The following is a 19,111-nucleotide window of genomic DNA, read 5'->3' as shown; positions in this document are numbered from 1 at the left end:
TAGTTTGTCTTTTCTGAAAAAGTAATTGGGGTTAAGTGACTTGCCCAGAGTCACACAGCTAGTGAGTGTTAAAAAGTGTTTGAGCCCGGTTTGAACTCAGTCCTCCTGACTCCAATGCTGGTACTTTATCCCATCTAGCTGCCCCTGGATCTCTTAAATTCTATGATCACTTAACCTCTCTGGGACTCAGCAGTTTCACTTGCACAAGAGTTGGATGGGACGGCCATCTATCTACCAGTTGGAGAGCTCTGAAACTACAAAATAACCTATGAGCCAGGGGGCAACTCACTCACTCAGTTATGGAGCAAAAGCACAGATTTAATCTTCTACCTTTTGCATGACGACTTAGCCAGTCAACTCGGACAAAAAGAATTTAAGGCTGTTTTCTTGAAATTAAATAGAACAGTAAAGCAGAATGAGCTCGTTTATGTGGCAAAGGCTGGAAGGCTTTGAGCATTAGTTTCCAAAAGAATGGACTCTCTATATCCCAATTCCTTTCTTATTACTTTTTATCCCTTTCTTTCTCTCCCTCTTCCTTTCCCCCTCTTCTTCCTCTCCCGCTCTCTTTTCTTGCTCTCCCTCTCCCTTTTCTTCCTCTCCCTCTTTTTTCTCTCCCTCTTCCTTTCCCCCTTTTATTCCTTTTTCTTCCCTCCCTCCCTTTCTGCTTCCTCTCTCTTTCCCTCTTCCTTCTCTCCCTCTCCTTCCTCTCTTTATCCCCCCTTCCCGTCTTTCTCCTCCTATCTTTCTTCCCTTCCCCCCTTCTTCCCCATACTAAATCACTTTCCCTGCAGCAAACTCCCAATATAGCAAGCCTAAAAGCAGCAGGCTCAGATCACCCAGAGTTCCTGGCACCATTTCAAAACCTTTGCAGATAAGCCAGCAGAAGCAGAAGGGCAGGTTGTAGGGCACGGCTTCCTGAGAACACTAGATAGGCCAGGTCTGTTTCTCTTCCACTGAGCTAGCTTCCTAAGGCAGTGCAGTTCAGTGGCTACAGTGCGGCCCTTGGTTCACATGACCCGGTCAATGCTTTGGCTCTGATATTTATTTCCTATGTTTTGTTGGGAAAGTCATTTCTTAGATAAAACAGAAAGCACCATTACTAGCCTTTCTGTACAACTCTGCTGACTGAAAAGCACTTTGTTTTTGTCACCTTGCCTGGGAGGTGAGTATAATTATCAACTCCACTTTCTGGAGACTGAGGTTCTTAAAAAGGGAAGTGATTCATCCAAGCTGACACAGCCAGTGTGTGTGTCTCAGGCAGGACTGAGCTCTGGGATTCCTGGTCCTTTGGCTGGCTTTCTACCCACTCCACCCGAGTAGAGTGTTTCTCCCGAAAGTCCAGCCATTTCCTGGCTGTTCAATCAAGGGCAAGTCAACCACCCACAATGAACTTCAGTTTCCCCAATCTGTAATAAGAGGGGACTAGATTAGATGGTTCCTTTCAGCTCTAAAGCTGTGGTGGAAAAAGATAATTTATGTAGCAGTCAAATCAACAAGCCATGTTGGAGGGGCTCACAAAGGAGACACAGATTCTGCAGCTTGAGTCCTAAATAGCATCTTCATGACACATCATTATGTATCTTGTATGTATCTCCCCCCATTAGAATGTAAGCCCCTTGAGGGCGAGAACTTTTGTTTTGCCTTCCTTTACATCCCCAGTTCTCAGCCCAGTGTGTGACATTAGTGGGCACTGAATAAATGCTTGTTGATTGATTCTGTCTACAGGAGATTTAAGAGGCAGCACAGTCCAGAGAGGGCTGGTCATGGACTCAAAAACACTTGGTACCAAGCAGTGTTTGTCTGTTTGATGTCTGAGGCTCTGCCAAGTTAGGATTTCTCCTCAGGGGAATGCAAGCTCTTTGAAGGCAGGGGCAGCTGGACTAGATGGATGGAGACTGGATGGATAGATAGATGGTAAATGAATGATGACGGATGGATGGACAGATGGACAGAGAGATAAAGGGATGGAGAGATGGACAGATGGATGGATGAATGAATGGCTGGCTGGGGAAATTGCCCAACTCTGGAGTTCTGAGCAGTGGGGCAGCCTGCTGAGTCCCAAAACCACCCAGAACCACTTAGGCCTCCCTGAGATGGAGAGTTATATAGGAGTTGAGGCTGAGTGGAGGAAATTCAAATTCAAAGACTCCTCCCCATTCCAAAAGAAAAAAAAAATTCAATAAAAAGCAAAAAGGTACATTTGCTAAATTAAGATCAAAATGACACTTTGTACCTTCTTGTATCTACTTTGTATCTGCTTTTTTCTCTGCCGACAAAAGTAAACTTCTTTCAACCAGAAATTACTTTTGTTTCTATCCCTTGCAGATAGAACAAAGTCTGAGAGATACACAGTAGTCACTTACTACATATGTGCTGAGTGAATGGATGAATAGATGGATAGAAAAACCGATGGAGAGATTGATGGATAGAAAAATGGATGAATGGAAGGATGACTGGATATATGGATGGATGATTGGATAGGTGGGTGGGTAAATAGATGGATGGATGAATGGATAGATAATTAGATAGATGGATAGATAGATGGATGGATAGCTAGATGGATAGATGGCAGATGAATAGATGATGGATGGATGATTAGATAGATGAATAGACAGGAGAGATCCAGCCCTGGATCTGAGATCCTAAATCTTCTCTGATCCTCAGTTTTCTCTTCTGTCACCACCTAGAGGTACCAGAAGCTTAATTTCTATATAGTATTTTACAGTGGTGTTTCCTGGTCAGTAAGTCACAGATCCCTAGTGAGTCACAGAGTTATAGCACAGACTTGTCACCATATGGCACCTTGAAATGTCATCCCTCCATACATCCATCCCTTTCTCTCTTTCTGCCTGTTATTCTTTATATTTATTTATTCATCCATGCATCTACCCAGCCAGCCATTCATCCATTATACATTCATCTATCATCTATCTATTCATCCAGTCATCTATCTATCCATCTGTCCATCCATCTATCCATTTTTTCCATCCATCCATCTATCCATTAATTCATTTATCCATCCATCTATCCATCAACCCAGCCAGCTATTCATTCATCTATCTGCCCATCTGGGAGGGTCTCGACAACTAGTCCAACCTCCTCATTTTATAAATGGGGAAACTGAAGCCTAGGGGGGAAAGAGATGTATTCAGGGACACATAGGCAGTAAATAGTAGAAATGAAGCTCAAAATCCAGGTCCTCTGATTCTTAACCTGCCTGGTTAGTTTCAAAAAAAATGAAAGCAAGCAAAGTGTTTTTAGGAAAAAAAAAAAAGAAAAAGGTGGGAAAAAGAGAAAAAAGAGAGGAGAAAAGAGGAGAATAGAAGTAGAAAGAAAAGAAAGGTAAGCAGGAGAAAAGAGAAGGAAGAAGAAAAGAGAGAGAGAAAGGGAGGAAATACAAAGAGAGAGAGAAGCATAGAGTGAGAGAAGAAAAAAGAAAGAAAAGAAAAAGAGGGAGAAAGAGGAGAAGGGAAAAGAGAAAGAAAGGGAGAGGGTAGGGATAGAGTGAGAAACAAAAAGGAAAGGAAGGAAGAGTGAGGAAAGATAGATGAACAAAGAGAAAGAAAGGAAAGGAAAGGAGGTAGAAAGAGAAGGAAAGAAGTAAATAGAAATGAAGGGGGAAAGAGAGAAGTGGGATAGAGGGAGAGAAAGAGAAAAAAGGAAAGGAAAAGAGAAAAAGGGAGGGGAAAGAGAGAACATGAATAGGGGAAGACAGAAGAAGAAAGGAAAAGAAAGGAGGGATAAAGAGAAAGAGAGAAAAAGTGAGAAAGAAAGGAAAGGAAAAGAGAGGAGGAATACAGAGAGAAACAGAAAGAAAGGAAAGGAAGGAGAAAGAGAGAGAGAGGAGGGATAGAAGAGATAGAGAAAAAAGAGAGGAAAAAAGAGGGAGAGGCGGAGAAGGAGGGAGGGAAGGAGAAAAGGGGAGACAGAAGAAAGAAAGGGAGAAAGAATAAAGAGATGAGGGAAAGAAAGAGGAAAGAGGAAAAGACAGAAGAAAAGGGAGAAGAAAAGAAAGCATAAGAGAGAGAAGAGAGAAAAAAGGAAGAAAGAGAAAGAAGTTTAAAAAGATAGAGAAAAGGAGGGAAAAAGAAAAAGGGAGCAATAGAGAGAGGAAGGGAGGAAAAGAGAAAGGGACAGAACAGAACAGAATGGAGGGAAAGAGGGAAAGAGAAAGAAAGGAGGAGGGGGGGGGAGAGTGGGAAGGCCATGGGGTTAGGAAAGCTCTATCAACTTGCCTCTCTTATTTCTTCAAAAAGTTTGATGGCGTGTTCATACTCGGGAGGATCTTCATTGAGTTCCGCCTCCAGGTGGTCCCAGAAAGCCTGGTGCACGATGTGCTTCACTCGACCTGCCAGGCTGAGGGAGAAGAGGTCAGTGTGTGAGGATGGCCTCTGCCAGCCTTCCTGGAAGCCGGAGCCCGAAGCCCGAGGTCCCAGAGGCCGGAGCCCGAGGTCCCAGAGGCCGGAGCCCGAAGCCTGAGGTCCCGAGGTCCTAGGGACCAGAACCCAGAGCCCAGAGTCCCCAGAGGCCAGAGGCCAGAGCCTAGAGCCTGAGATCCTGGGGGCCGGAGCCCAGAGCCTGAGGTCCCAGGGGACGCCAAGCCCGGGTCTCAGTGTGAGCCTTCCTGAGAGGAGGCAGCCCCAGCTCTGGGGGCACTGGGGAGCCACAGAGACCTGGTTCTGCAGTCCCTGAAGGCACTTAATCTCCCTACAATGTAGGAGCTGGGCTAAATGGTCTCTGAAGCTCCTCCCAGCTCTCCTTCCTTAGCCTCAGTATTCCCACCTGTAAAATGGGGATGGCAGTTCTTACAGAGGCAGCTTCCTAGGTTGCTGAAGGGTACAATCGAGATATCATGCGCATGGATTTGCACCCAAGTTTTCCTGAACTGTTGGTTTAGTAACCCCTGCCTCTCAGGGTTTTTAAACTCTGAGCTTCCGCAGCCCATCTCCCCCAGAACAAGACACCCGGCCATCATCCTAATCAAGCAAGCACCTTGACCTCCCATGAGACCATGTCACCTGGCCCGATGGGGCTCTGGATGAGCACGCAAGAGAATCCATTTCCCCAGGAGCCGGCTTGGCACTCAAGGCCGCCTCCCCGCCACAGACCCAGCCTCGCTCACCTGTTCTCGGGCAGGGCTCCCTGTTTGATGTGAAAGTTCTCATTGACGGCGATCTCATGGGCAAGAGTCATGTTGGAGATATTCCTGGCAGCAGCCATCACTTCATCAAAGGTCACCACTCTGGGTGGGCTTGTGGCTAAAGGGATGAGAGTGAGGGTGACTTCTGGAACAGTAATGTTCACCTCCCACCTTCTAATACCACTTCTATTGTGATCAAAATCTTTTGTCTTTAAAAAAAAACCCAATTTAAAATAATTATTTTATTCTCATTAAAATAATTTAATTATCATTATCATTATATATTATATAGTATCATTATATCATCATATATACTATCTATCATTATATATAATTAATATAATATAAATAATGCAATAATTATGTATTATATAATTATATAGTATGATTCATCATATATTATATTATTATACATAATTATATATTGCATATTATAATAACTAATTACATGTAATTAACTAATTATTAATAATTTAATTGCTGGTAATTTATTATTTAATTATGTGATGGTTAATATGTGATTGATTATATTGCTACATATTACAATTTGCATATTATAATAATTATTATTCTGATAAACATAATCGAAAATAAAATAATTTTTAAAAAAATACCAAGAAAGTATTAGGTACTTGATTTATGCTAAGTGCTTCACAAATATCTCATTTGATTTTTCACAATAATTCCAGGAGATAATTGCTGTTCTGATACCCATTTTATAGATAAGGAAACTAAAGCAGAAGATCATACTATCTGAGACCACATCTGAACTCGGGTTTTCCTGACTCAACGGCTATGGCTCTGTCCCTAGTTGATCACACCTTGAACTTCACATAATACTCTGTCCTGGATTTCTCTGTCTTTAATTGGAATGTAAGTTTCTTATGGGACAAGATTATTATTGTTGTTGTTGTTGATGTTGTTATTATTATATTTGTATCCCCAGGGCTTTATCCCAGTGCCTGGGACATAGTAAGTACTTAATGGATTGCTGAATGAGTGATCTCCCTTATTTTGGCCCAAACTTGTATTCTAGGGTAGAAATTCCCTGTACCAGGGCAAGATCAGAGGTTGAATCAAGCAAGCAATTAATCCATGAAAATTTATGAATGCGCCAAGTGGGGATGGGCTTACAAAGAAAAAAATCATCCTTCTCCTTAAGGAGCTAACATTCGTAGTGGGGGGAAAAATCCATGTGCACATAAAAATAACACACAGTGGCTACCAGACAACTGAGCTGAGAGGGAGGCACATGGCTAGTAAACGTCAGAAGGACTTAACTAAGTCTTCTTGATTCCAAGGCTAGCCATGAATGAATGGAGGAATGAATGAATGAATGAAAAAAATCTTTATTAAATATTTTGTTGTTGTTCAGTTGTTTCAGTCACGTCCAACTCTTCATGACGCCATTTGTGGTTTTCTTGGCAAAGATACCAAAATGGTTTGCCATTTCCTGCTCCAGTTCATTTTACAGACAAGGAAACTGAGGCAAACGGGGTTAAATGACTTCCCATGAGCCACCTAGCTAAGAAGTATCAGAAGCAAGATTTGAAATCAGGTCCTCCTGGCTCCAGGCCCAGCACTTTATTTGCTATAACACCCAGCTGCCCATGTTAAGTAATTATTATGTGCCAAACATAGTACTGGAGATTTACATCTAAAGGAGAGGATATTACCCATTATACCATGTTGCTTCTTATATCTTTCTTATTCACTGAGCTTGCAAGTGACAAAGCTAAGTTTTTTATTCATTTATGTATTCTTTGTTATGTTAGATGGACTAAAAGAAGTTTGGAAAAAACCTGATAGTAAAGTAGGCATCCATATAGCTAATGGGAAATAACTGAATACTCTAAAGGTAATGGAATAGCACTGGGATGTAAAAAAAAGAGCAAGAGAAGGAAAATGCAGAAGGACTCATATGAGCCGACATGGAGCAAAGTAGAGCAGAAGCAAGAGAATCATTTATATAATGGTAGTGATAATATAAAGTATTGCCAATAATATAATTATTAATAGTGCTTATCCATAAAAATATTTTGTAACTATTGATAATGATTATTTCTAATAATTATTACTAACAATAATTAGTTACTGTGCCAGTGATAGAATTATAATGTATACTATTAGTGATGTTAATTATTAATAATACTAAATATTATTAATAATTAGTATTAATTTAGTAAGCAGTAATGATTAGTAATAATTTATATTATTAACAATTATTACCATTTGATACTAATAATTGATAATAATATAAATTATTACTACTAACAAGTCACACATTGATAATTATTAGTGATATGTATTATGACTAATGCTCATGATATAAATCATACTAATAATGCCTTTGTGATATTTATTATTAATTCTAATTTTTAAATATGCTAATTATCAATGATATAAATTATTGTCACTGGGGATCAGTCAATCATGGGGCAATGGGGACCAATCCATTGATTTTGGACTTCTCCAGACTCTCGATTGCCTTCCTTTCCCAGGAAGCTCCTGACTGACAAATCTCATTATCCTACAAGACCAAGTGTGCTCGCTTCTCCCAACTCAACAGTTCTTTCTGCCCTCTGACTGGTCCCTCTGGCTGGAGGACTGCATCATAGGCTTTTCTGTCTGAGAAAGAGGCTCGGCAGAGTCTGATCCCCATTTTCTACCAGCTCCTCTGGCTTTTGGATTTCTCTATTAAGACCCTTTCTCATTCGCCTCTAGTGCTTCCATCAGTTCAGCTTCCTTTTATTTTCTGTCTTTCTCTGTTAGATTATAGGCTACTTGAGAACACAAACTGTCTTATTTTTTACTTATATTTTATCCCCAGGGCTTTAGGCATCAAGCACAAAATAAGTGTTTAATAAATGCTTATTGATTGGCTAGATTTCTTTTTTAAGGATCGGGTTTAAGACCAAATCACTCTGGCTTTCACTGGTTGGTCAACAAACGGTCCCAGGTCATTGCTTGGGCCCAGATTTGCTCAGAGTAAATGTATAAACAGTAACTGTTTTTGATTTGGCCAGAAAGCCTGAGGATCTTCCTCTCCCAAATTGATTTTTTTTTTGGGGGGGGGGGGAGTAAAAGAGGCCATTCCCTCATTTTCTTACTAGCCTTAATTACTGACTGAGCATTGCCTCTGTCAAACTAAGACCTGTAAGAGATTTTAGCTTAAAAAGTCCAAGGTCTCCCACTGCATCCAAGGCCATCTCCAGTCATCCTGATTTATATCTGGCCACTGGAGCCAGATGGCTCTGAAGGGGACACTGAGGCAAGTGACCCTATCCAGCCCTCCCTCACTTAAATCTAATTCACTTGCATGTCATGATATCATCTCCCTGATGTCATGGTTCTTTGAGGACAAAGGACAAATAACAATTGACCAACCACCAGAAAATATTCATTAAGGATCTACTATGTGCCAGACACTGTGTCGAGTGTTTAAAAGACTTAAACATGGGCTGCACTCTGATGAAACGGTCATGTACTTGGCTCTGGGAGATAATGAAATCTAGGCAATATTCCATATTGAGTTTTCTCCCTCTTAAAAAAAAAAAAAGGATTAGGGTTAAAAAAGGAAGGAGTCAAATATAAACATTTTAAAAGGAGTCTATCTGAATAAAAATATTCATAGCTGCTTTATTTGTGATACAAAAAACTAAACAGAATTATCTGTTTTTCAAGGACTGGAGAATGGTGGAATAAACAGAGGGTTATTAATATAATATCAAATGAGAGTGCCATAAAAATAACAAATAAAGAATACAAGGAGATGGGGAGAAGAGTAAATGAAATCAGATCAATTGAGGATCATGCTAATAACTAAACTGAAAAATCCAGGATTGAGAACGACAAACAACTGAGAGAGGGAAACTTCCCAAACTCTCTTTTTTGGTTGGAGGACTGCTCATTCCACAGTTTAGTGGTTCTACTAACATTATATCACTGAGCTTGTGAACTCACTGATGTGGATGTTCCCTCCACTGATGCAGTAAACTGGTACACCCTTTGACCTAGATATAATACCAACACCAATCACATATCCCCAAAGGGAACAAAGCAAAAAGGAAAGGGATCCTACATCCAAAAACACTTGGAGCAGCTCTTTTTCAGAAAAAAAAAATAGAACCAGAGAAGTGGTTGTTCATTTTGAGAATGGTTATAAAAAATAGACATACAAATTAAAGAATATTAATATAACACATTAGATACATGGATGCATACATACATATATTCATACAAATTAAACTATAGGACCATAACACATGTGGTATATTATGTATATAAATATAATATACCATGATATATACATAATAAATTCTATTTCCATATATCACATTATGTATGTATATATACAAAGTATACTATATGAATATATCATATACAATATACTATGCCAAATTTTATTTCTACATGTATCAAAATATATGTGTATATATAAATCATGGTATATGACTATCATATGCAACTTTTGGCCAGATTCTATTTCTACATATATCAAATTATTTATGCATATATATATACAAATTATGCTATATAAACATATCATAGGCAGCATAATAAATTCTATTTCTCTATATATCTACTTTTATTCATATACCATGTGATATGTACATTTTGGAATATACAATATGAATTTTCAATTTAGTTGTCACATAGATGTGGCTCTGGTCCTCCCGCTGCTTTCAAGTTTTAAGTATTTTCCACTATTCTTTATCTTATTATGGGATCTATGAATATTAATATAGCATGCCAATAATATTATTGCTCCATAAGATATGAAACATAAGTTTCAGAGGAAACTGGGCAGATCTCTATGAACTGATGCAGAGAGAAGCAAGCAGAACTAAGAGAATAATGCATATACTTACACCACCACACTTTGTTTGGGTAAGGGTTGTACAAAAAGTCTTATTCCTTATCTCGCACATTTATTTGAAAGTAGCATGAAATGGAGATTCATGTGCTATGATCTGTTTCTAGAGATGGGTTTTTGGGGTGTTTAAGTCCAGAATTTTTGCTTTAATTATATTTATTCAGCTGTTTTGTTTGTAGTTTTTAAGTCTATGATTTTTTAAAATGTTTTAAATAGTTGAAATTGGGCTCCCACCAAACAACTGTATCAGGCTAACCTTCCAAAGTCTGATTTCACAAGGAAGGACGTGCAATATAGCTGAGCTGGGCGGTCGGCATCTATACAGGAAGCCACAGGCTTAGTCTGGAGCCTTTTCATCAAAGGGGCAGTGACCTGAGAATAGCCTGAGAAACTCATGAAACTGTCTGAAAATCTGCAGCAGCCATGGTCTGCTTTTGTAGAGAGAAGGCCCACAAAAGGAAATCACAGTCCCTGGAGGATTGATCACTGTCTTATGACTAACAAAGTACTTTCTAGACAGACGGATTAAAAGGACAGGTTTCCAATACTGCCTTGGTCACTTAAATTCCCTTACTGACCCAAAACCAGTCACTCCCCATGTCTGCATCTCATCTTTGATAAGAGAGGATTCAATTAACTGATGTCCAAGGTCCCTTCTAGTTCTACATGCTATGGATATGTGGGTCTCCATTTACTGTAAAATGAAGGAACTGGTTTTAATCATCTCTAGGGTCCCTAAATCTATGATCCTAAACCCCAATCTTCTTTCAGAATCTGCTTTGGAATCTTAAGGAATTTTATTTTATGATACTTTGACTATTGGACCACATTGGATCACAGTTTTCAGACCTGTGAAATAAGGACTCAAGAAAGTCTTAGAGATATTCCAAATCAACGGTGTATGAGCCTCAAGATCTGTTCGCATATAAAAATGGACAAAAGGTGCCCTCTCTCCAGTGCCTTTCCACTTATATTGCCCTATGTACATAGGGCTCTATGTTTTCTCTCCCATTAGCTTCTTGAGGGCAGAAAACATAATTTTGCTTTTGTCACTCCAGCACTAAACCCGAAGTCTAACATATAATAAGCACTTAATAAATGCTTATTGAATGGTTAATATTGAAATATCTTTTGCATGACTTCACATGTTACAATGGATATCATAATTCTCAATGAGTAGGGGATAGGATGAAGTGAAGGAATTTGAACTCAAAATGTAAAAAAAAAAAAAAAGAACACTAAAAAGAAATAAAAATAAAAAAATAAATCACATAAGAAAAAATAAATGATCAAATATTTGTTAGCTGACACTTAAGAAATTAACTGTTTTTTGAATTGCTCCTTAACAGTCAGTGATCAAATGAGATACTGTGGCTGCAGTATTTTGCTTGCCTGATAGCACTATATAAATGTCATTTGCTAATGTTATCCTTATTACTGCTACTATTGCTGAGAAGCAGGGTGAGTAGAGAGACTGCTTCAGAGTCAAAAAGACCCAGATTCAAGTCCCATTACTGACTGTGGGACCTTAGGTAATTTGTTTGATGTCTCAAGGCTCTCAGGCTATAAACCCAGGGACTGGGTGATGACCTGCTTGGGTAGGAGTTTCCTACACTGATGAAATCAGAAATTTGAAACAAACAAACAAAAAAAAAAAAAACTGCTGCTAATGCCAGCAATACCGATTTCATTTTCTGGTGCCTCTGTGGGGTGATTTGTGAAACCATTTTTGAAACCACCAGAAAAACCCTCTGATTACTTCACTTCCTGGATGGACCATTGCTCTGGGTAATTCAAAGACTTAAAAATCTCACCAGAAGGGGGAAAACATGCAAACATTAATTCCTCCCCAGAACTGTGAATTAAAATGCCCCACAGGAAGGACTTGATTTGGACTCAAACACAAGTCCAAAGCCCAGAGATGCTTTCCCTCTTAATTATTTCCAGTTTATTTTGCACATAGTTTGGTTTATATATAGTTATTTACATGCTGTCTTCCTCATTAGACTGTAAGCTCCTTGAGGGCAGGGACTGAATTTGGCTATTTTGTATCTCTAGTGTTTAGCTTAGTGCTCCATGACCTTCCTCTCTCTGGACCTCAGTTTCCTCCTTATGACAAGTGAGTGGGTTTGGGGCTCGGGGACCCCATCGGGGGCCCGATGGTACTAGTGACGACTGATGACTTCTGTTTGCTTACAGGCAGGAGAGCTGGACTTGCTGGAGGAGTCGCTTGTGAAGCTCTGCCGGGAACACTCGTAGTCACTGAGGGAAGCCGTGCTCTCGGACATACGGGAAGAGTCGGAGTCGCTGGTGGGATCATCATTCACTGAGCGTTTTTCATCATTAAAGGGCATTTTGTTTGGCTGCCTTAGGGTAAACGGAGGCACCTGCATAGACAAACAGCCCCCAGATCAGTTTTTTGGTGCCTGGAGAGGGATACAAGACACGCTCAAGAAGAATGAGTCTAAATATGGAGATGCTTTGCATGATGATACATATACCCATAGACACCGCCTATATCAAACAGCTTGCCTTTTACATGGTGGGTGGGGGAGAGGGAAGGAGGAAGGGAGAGAATCTGGAACTCAAAAGTTTTAAAAATGAATGTTAAACAACCTTATTTTTATGTGTAACTGGGGAAAATAAAATACTAAACGAATTTTTTTTAAAAATGACTCTAGCAAAGCCTGATGGCTGGAGAACCAACGCTGGAAGGCACCTCAGAAAGATCACTGAGCCCATCACCCCAGCCCTAAGACAGAGCTACAATTTTGGACTCAAGGTCCAGAAGAGCTGGATTCAAACCTACTTAGGTGACTCTGGGAAAGTGGTTCAACCTCTCTGTGACTCCGTTTCCTCATTTACCAAAATGGTCCTCTCTAATGTCCCTTCCATAATCCTCTTGTTATTCAGGCATTTTTTCAGTTATGTCCAACCCCTGGTGACTCCATTTGGAGACATTGGAGTGTTTGACATTTTGTTCTCCAATTCATTTTACAGATAAGGAAACTGAGGCAGACAGGATGAAGTGATTTGCTTAGGATCACACAGCTACTAAATGTCTGAGGACAAATTTGGACTTAGATGTTCCTGACTCCAGGCCCAGCACTCCATAAGACTTTTCTGCTTTGCAAGATTTCAAGGGAGGAGAGATTTCACAACTGACCAGGTCAATGTACTCATGGACAGAGTTCTACTACAAAGTGGAGCAATAAGGTGAACATTCCTAGGTTCTCTGCAACAAGAACAACCACAGAAGTGACAACTCCTGTTGAAATAGTGCTTTAAAGTTTGCAAAGGACTTTTCATAGTTCATCTCATCTGATCATTGCAACAACTCTGGGAAATAGGTGTTCTTCTTATACCTATTTTGTAGATGAGGAAACTGAGGTTAGGTGACTTGTCCAGGATCACAAATCCAGTAAGTGTCTGAAGCAAGATTGAAATTCAGGCCTTCCTGATACCAGACTGCTTTACCCAATAAACATTGGCTATTCCCTTGGGAAGAAAACAAATGCCAGGGCCTTCACTGGCAGTATTGATGCCCTGGACAAACCCCAGAAAGGTAACCCTCAAATCAAATTCTTAAGATAAATCCATTTGAGGGCCATGAGGGGCTTAAGGACAGAAGGAGAGTGTAATATGAGACTCACTGGACTTGAGTTCAAACCCAGCCCCTGGGACAAATCAATTGGATAACTCTGTTACCTCATCTGTAAATGAGAGTATTGGACCAGAAGGTCTTCCTTGTGGCTTCAAGTACCAGCCTCTGGTCTTATAAGGAGGCACCGTGATATGGGGCAAACATAAACCCCTTACACTGGCCAATTAGAAACATCATACAACCCTTCCTGGGGAGACTGCTATTGGGCGGGGTCAATCAATGAATCAGCTCAGTTGGGTGGGGCAAGTGAACCATCTGGCATCTTCTGATTGGAACTCATTCTTGCAAACCAAATGCTAAATTATGTTATTTCTGAGGGCTAAAGACACGCTGCTAAAGTTCTTTAAATTCCCCTGTCCTGGGACTAAGTCTCAGTTCTACAGAGCTGGCAGATGTAATACAGGAAATATTATCATTTTAATTAACACTCAGCCCCAGGCAGCACACAATCAAGCTCTCTGGTTGGCTGTTTATAATTCCAGTCTTGATCTTCCATCTTGGTAAAAATTCAATGCATAAAGTTGGTAATTATTTCAACAAGTTTTTAGTTGTGTCTTTATGGTTTTCTAAATATACCATCATATCATCCGTGAAGAGTGAAAAAAAAAAAAAAAAACAGCACAGAATGAGAGTAGAAGGCCTTGGGTTAAGTCTCAGTTCCATCCCTCCCTAAACTTGATGACTAGAGCCTCAGTTTCCTCATGTGTAAAAACAGAATTCTGAATTTGAAATTCAAAGACTTGGGTTCAAATCTTGGTTAGCTAAGTAAGACCAATGTAACCTTGAACAAATTCACATTTCTGAGTCTCATACTAGATGATCTTTCAGGTCCCTCTGCCTTCCAGTTCTTGACCTTCTGAAATAATCTGAGTTCCCAGTTCCAATGACTAAAAGTCTCAGAACTGGGAAGGACATCAGAGGAGTATGTACTCCAATCTCTGGATGGGCATCCTTTCTCTCTACAAGATCTTTGACAAGTGGTTCTCCCACCTCTGCTTGAAATGCCCCAAAGAGGGAAAAAGTCAACACTTCTGCAGGCAGCCCATCCCACAATCTTTGGATGTGGGATCCAAAGGTTGGTTCTCATTGTTAGGAAAGTTTTCCCTTGTGATATCCGGACCAAATTTACCTCTTTGTACCTTCTACCCACCAGTCCTATTAGTCCTGCTGGGACCAGGAAGAGAACGGAATTTTTTTAGAAGAATCCCCTTCAAATACTTGGAGGCAGCCGTAAGATCCCTTAAACTTGGCATCCCAGTCTTTCCTATTGCATCTTTGATCTGTACCATCACAGTCAAAAAAGAACCCAATGCTCCAATGTGCTTTGACCAGAACAGACGACATAGGATTAAGCCGTAGTCTCTTTGGCTCCCTTAATGAGACCAGGATTGAATCTTTTGTTCTGACTGCCTTGTCTTACTGTCCATTCAGGCTCTGATCCAAGAATTCCTAGATCTTTTCCAGACAAAACTGCCATCCATTTAAAATTCACCCTATCTTATACCTGGGTTTGCTAAGTTTTTAAATCCAAGAGTAAGACTTGATAATCATCCTTAATGAACTTCATTATTTTGTTCTGTTCTAAGCTTGTCAAGATGTTTTTCATCCAGATTCTGTCATGCAATTTTAGCTATGTTGTTGTTATTGTTCAGAGCAACTCTTCATGATCCCATCTGGGATTTTCTTGGCAAAGATACTGGAGTGCTTTGCCATTTCATGATGGGTGATTCCTTCAAGACACAGCTTGAGCTACAGAAAAGCTTCCCTGATGCTCCCTACTACAAAAGTCCCTAGCAACCTGGCAGCTTTCCACTACCTTCCTATACCATTTCCTCCCTTAAAATGTAAGTTCCTTGAGGGAACCAACTCTCTCCCTTTCTTTGTTTTCTTTGAATCCTCAGGGCTAGGGATTCAGCAGGCAACAAATAAGTCCTAGTTTACTGACTCATAGTGGATTTTTAATGAATGCTTTTTGAACTGGGTTACTATTATTATCTGGCAGTTTTGAGTCAGAGAGTTCTACTAGGTTTGTGTCCTGCCAATGAAATAGTCTGATTGTGTAATCTGAAGCAAGTTATTTTCCTCTGAGTGCCCCAGATCTCTAACAGCAAAAGTTGCAGAGAAGGTGGTAACTTGTTGAGGTAAAGGAGGGTTTTCTTATCTGGGAGAGCCCCTACTCCAGAAAATCACAGGGCCGACTCCCATTCTGAATATTAATGGGAACCAAGTGTTGTTGGTTCTTGAAGGGGACCATGTCATCAGGGAGGTTATATCATGACATGCAAGTGAATTGGATTTAAGTGAAGGAGGACTGGGCAAGGTCACCAGCCTCACTTTCCCCTCTAGAGCCATCTGGGTCCAGTGTCAAGATATAGATCAAGAAGTTTGGAGAAAAGTAATCATAAAAAAGGGAAAAGGATTCACATGTCTAAAAATGTTTGTAGCAGCCCTTTTTGTAGTGACAAGACTGGAAACTGATAATGGATGCCCATCAGTTAGAGAATGGCTGAATAAATTATGGCATATGATGTTATGGAATATTATTGTTCTATAAGAAACGATCAACGGGATGATTTCAGAGAGACCTGGAGAGACTTAAATGAACTGACGCTAAATGAAATGAACAGAACCAAGAGAATACCTATACACAGCAACAAGATTATGTGATGGTCAACTGTGATGGATTTGACTCTTTCAACAATGAGGTGATTCAAGGCAATTCCAATAGACTTGTGATGGAGAGAGCCATGTGCATCCAGGGAGCGGACTATGGGGACTAAATGGGATTACCTTTTTTTCACCTTTTTTGATGTTTGCTTGCTTTTTGTTTTCTTTTTCATTTCCCCCCGTTTTCTTTTGATTTTTCCTGTGCACCATGATAAATGTGGAAATACGTATAGAAGAATTGCACATATTTAACCTATATTGGAGTAGTTGCAGTCAAGGGAAGAGGGGGAAGAGAGAGAAATTTGGAACACAAGGTTTTGCAAGGGGGAATGTTGAAAACTCTTTGAATATATTTTGAAAATAAAAAGCTATTATTAAAAAAAAAAAAAAGACTGGAGATGGCCCTAGATGCAATGGGATACCTTGGCCTTTTTAAGCTAAGGTCTTCAATAGGAATCAATTGAGGCCATACCCATTCACTGACTAATGGTAGATAGCAATTAAGGCAACTTTCACCTAATCCAAATATTAATGATAAGTAAAGCTTAAACCTTCAGGGAGGGCTCTGTAGATATGAAGGAAATCTTGAAAATATGGTCACTGAAGCCCTGGGTGGAACAAGCACGAGGAACCAGCTAAAGAAGGGAGCAGACCCATGGATAGAGGGGGTGCTTAAGAAAGAGACTTTTATTGGTTTGAGGAAGGAGGAAGTGGGTAGGTAGTAGCAGTGGTTCAAGAAAGATAAAAGAACTTTTTAAAAATCCAGAATAAGTTCATAAGGGGACATGAACAAGCAGATGACTACTGGAATTCCCTGTTGTGTCAAATTTCATGTATTTTTTCCCTTTCATCTTTTAAAAAATTATTTATTCCTATAAGCATTTATAGGAATTCCATATAAGCATTTATTATGTCTCCCTCAGCCAATGAACAATCAGAAAAATAAAAAGGTCATAACAAATGTGTATACTCCAGCAGAAAGGATTCTCACAGATGAGATATTTATAAGCATTTAACACAGAGATCAGAACACAGTAAATGCTTAATAAGTGTTTGTTCACTCATATGCACACCCCAGTCAATTAATATATACTTTTTAATAAAAAGCTGGACATAATAGAGATAATCTTTTTTCTTCTTCTTTGTATATTGAAATGCTGTTGGGTTTTGATGGTTGCTATGTTTATCTTTAAAAAAAAAAGAAACTTCCTGGAAGCAAAAGGAGCTGAGACAGGAAGAAAAGGAGGGGAAGAGCTGGGGTCAGAGATGGGAGAAAACTCTGAACTGAGCAACAGAAGTGACCTGAGATGAGGATTAAGCACTAGATCCCAAGCTGGAGGGACAAACAAAAGACAGGACAGATAATAAGTTGATGTGAATCAAGCATTCTAAAATATTAAAAGAGGCAAGGGATCGTGATATCTGGAAATCAAGTGAGATAGAACCTCGGAGGGTGACACAACAATCAGTCACCAATCACTCATTGAGTGTTTTCTCCAAGCTCACTACAGGGCTAAGATATGGGAATATAAAGAAAGGAAAAACATGGTGGCACCAGGAAAACTCATTTGGTCCTTTTCAGAGAATTTCAAAAAGAATCCCAGAAGCCAACTGGTCCAATTCATATCAAATCAAGAAGTCCCTCTTATAATGCCGCCCAACCACCACTTCCAGAGATGGGGAACCCAAGATAGCCTCTCCTATTTTCAGATAATTCCAATTGTTCAGTTGTTTTTCGATTGTGTCTGACTCTTCGTGACCCCATTTGGGATATTCTTGGCAAAAGCACTGGAATGATTTACCTTTTCCTTTACCAGCTCATCTGACAGATAAAGAAACTGAGGCAAACAAGGCTAAATGTCTTGCCCAGGGTCACACAGCTAGTGTTTGAGACCAGATTTAAACTCCTGACTTTTGGCTTGGAGTCCAACTCCTTCACTTTGCAGATAAGTAAACTGAGGCTCAGGAAGGAGCACAGATCTAGAGCTGACCAGGTTACCTAGATGAGAAACTGAGGCCAGAAGAATTTACAATTTGCCCAAGATCACAAAGGGGATTTGTAATGGAGAGCCACGCAACCTTGGCTTGTAAATCAAAATTTACTGCTTCTTATATCCCCCGTTATAGCCCAACCTCTTATAACACAAATGAGAAAATTGAGACCAGAGAAATTTACAGTTAGCCCAAGTAACGGAGAAGGACAAGGACAGGGAATCTTGGCCTTTAAATACAAATTTATTTGCTTTTTATATCCCCAATTAACCACAACAGCAAATAAAGATCAAAAGTCAATGATTCTTTTCCTGTTAGAGTCACAGAAATCCTCATCTGTAAAATGGAAATAACAATGCCTCTACTTTTCAGGGTGAAGGTGAGAACAAATGGGGAGTACTTTGCAAATTCTGAAACACTATGTAAATGCTAACTATTGTTTTTACCCACAATGACCAACCAATTTTCCACCAAGTCTTTGATCGTCAATCAAATCACAGCTGGCCTAGTTTCAATCAAAACACATCTTCTAATGACTTTAACAAATACTTCAAAGACTGTGACTTCAATTCAAGCTAAAGTCCTCAGATTCAGACAAGCCACAGGGTCCTAGCATAAGAGCCTTCACTCAAGTCTCCAACTTTTCTTTTCTTTTCTTTTTTTTTTTTTTTTTTTTTTTTTTTTGATACTTTTAAGTTTCTTTCTAAATTGGCATTTTTTTCACTTTAAGTTTCTTTTTCTTTCTTTCTTTCTTTTCTTTTCTTTTTTTCTT

At 39.7% G+C, this 19,111-nt stretch overlaps 1 protein-coding gene across 3 annotated transcripts in view; it reads right to left on the bottom strand.

The window, feature by feature from the left end:
• TCP11L2 (t-complex 11 like 2) overlaps positions 1 to 19,111 on the bottom strand; it is a 62,193-nt gene that overhangs the window by 26,327 nt on the left and 16,755 nt on the right. For all 3 annotated transcript variants that reach the window (XM_051961463.1, XM_051961464.1, XM_051961462.1), the window contains 3 exons: positions 12,214 to 12,403; positions 5,123 to 5,258; positions 4,236 to 4,356 (listed from right to left, as the gene is read on the bottom strand). In XM_051961463.1, coding sequence (XP_051817423.1) covers positions 4,236 to 4,356; positions 5,123 to 5,258; positions 12,214 to 12,370 — 414 coding nt within the window. In that variant the 5' untranslated portion in view covers positions 12,371 to 12,403. The remainder of the gene's footprint in view (positions 1 to 4,235; positions 4,357 to 5,122; positions 5,259 to 12,213; positions 12,404 to 19,111) is intronic.

This window comes from Antechinus flavipes, chromosome 5, assembly GCF_016432865.1.
Source record: "Antechinus flavipes isolate AdamAnt ecotype Samford, QLD, Australia chromosome 5, AdamAnt_v2, whole genome shotgun sequence".
NCBI lineage: Eukaryota > Metazoa > Chordata > Mammalia > Dasyuromorphia > Dasyuridae > Antechinus > Antechinus flavipes.
Note: the sequence above shows the minus strand (reverse complement) of the source record. Positions and strands in the feature narration are given on the sequence as shown.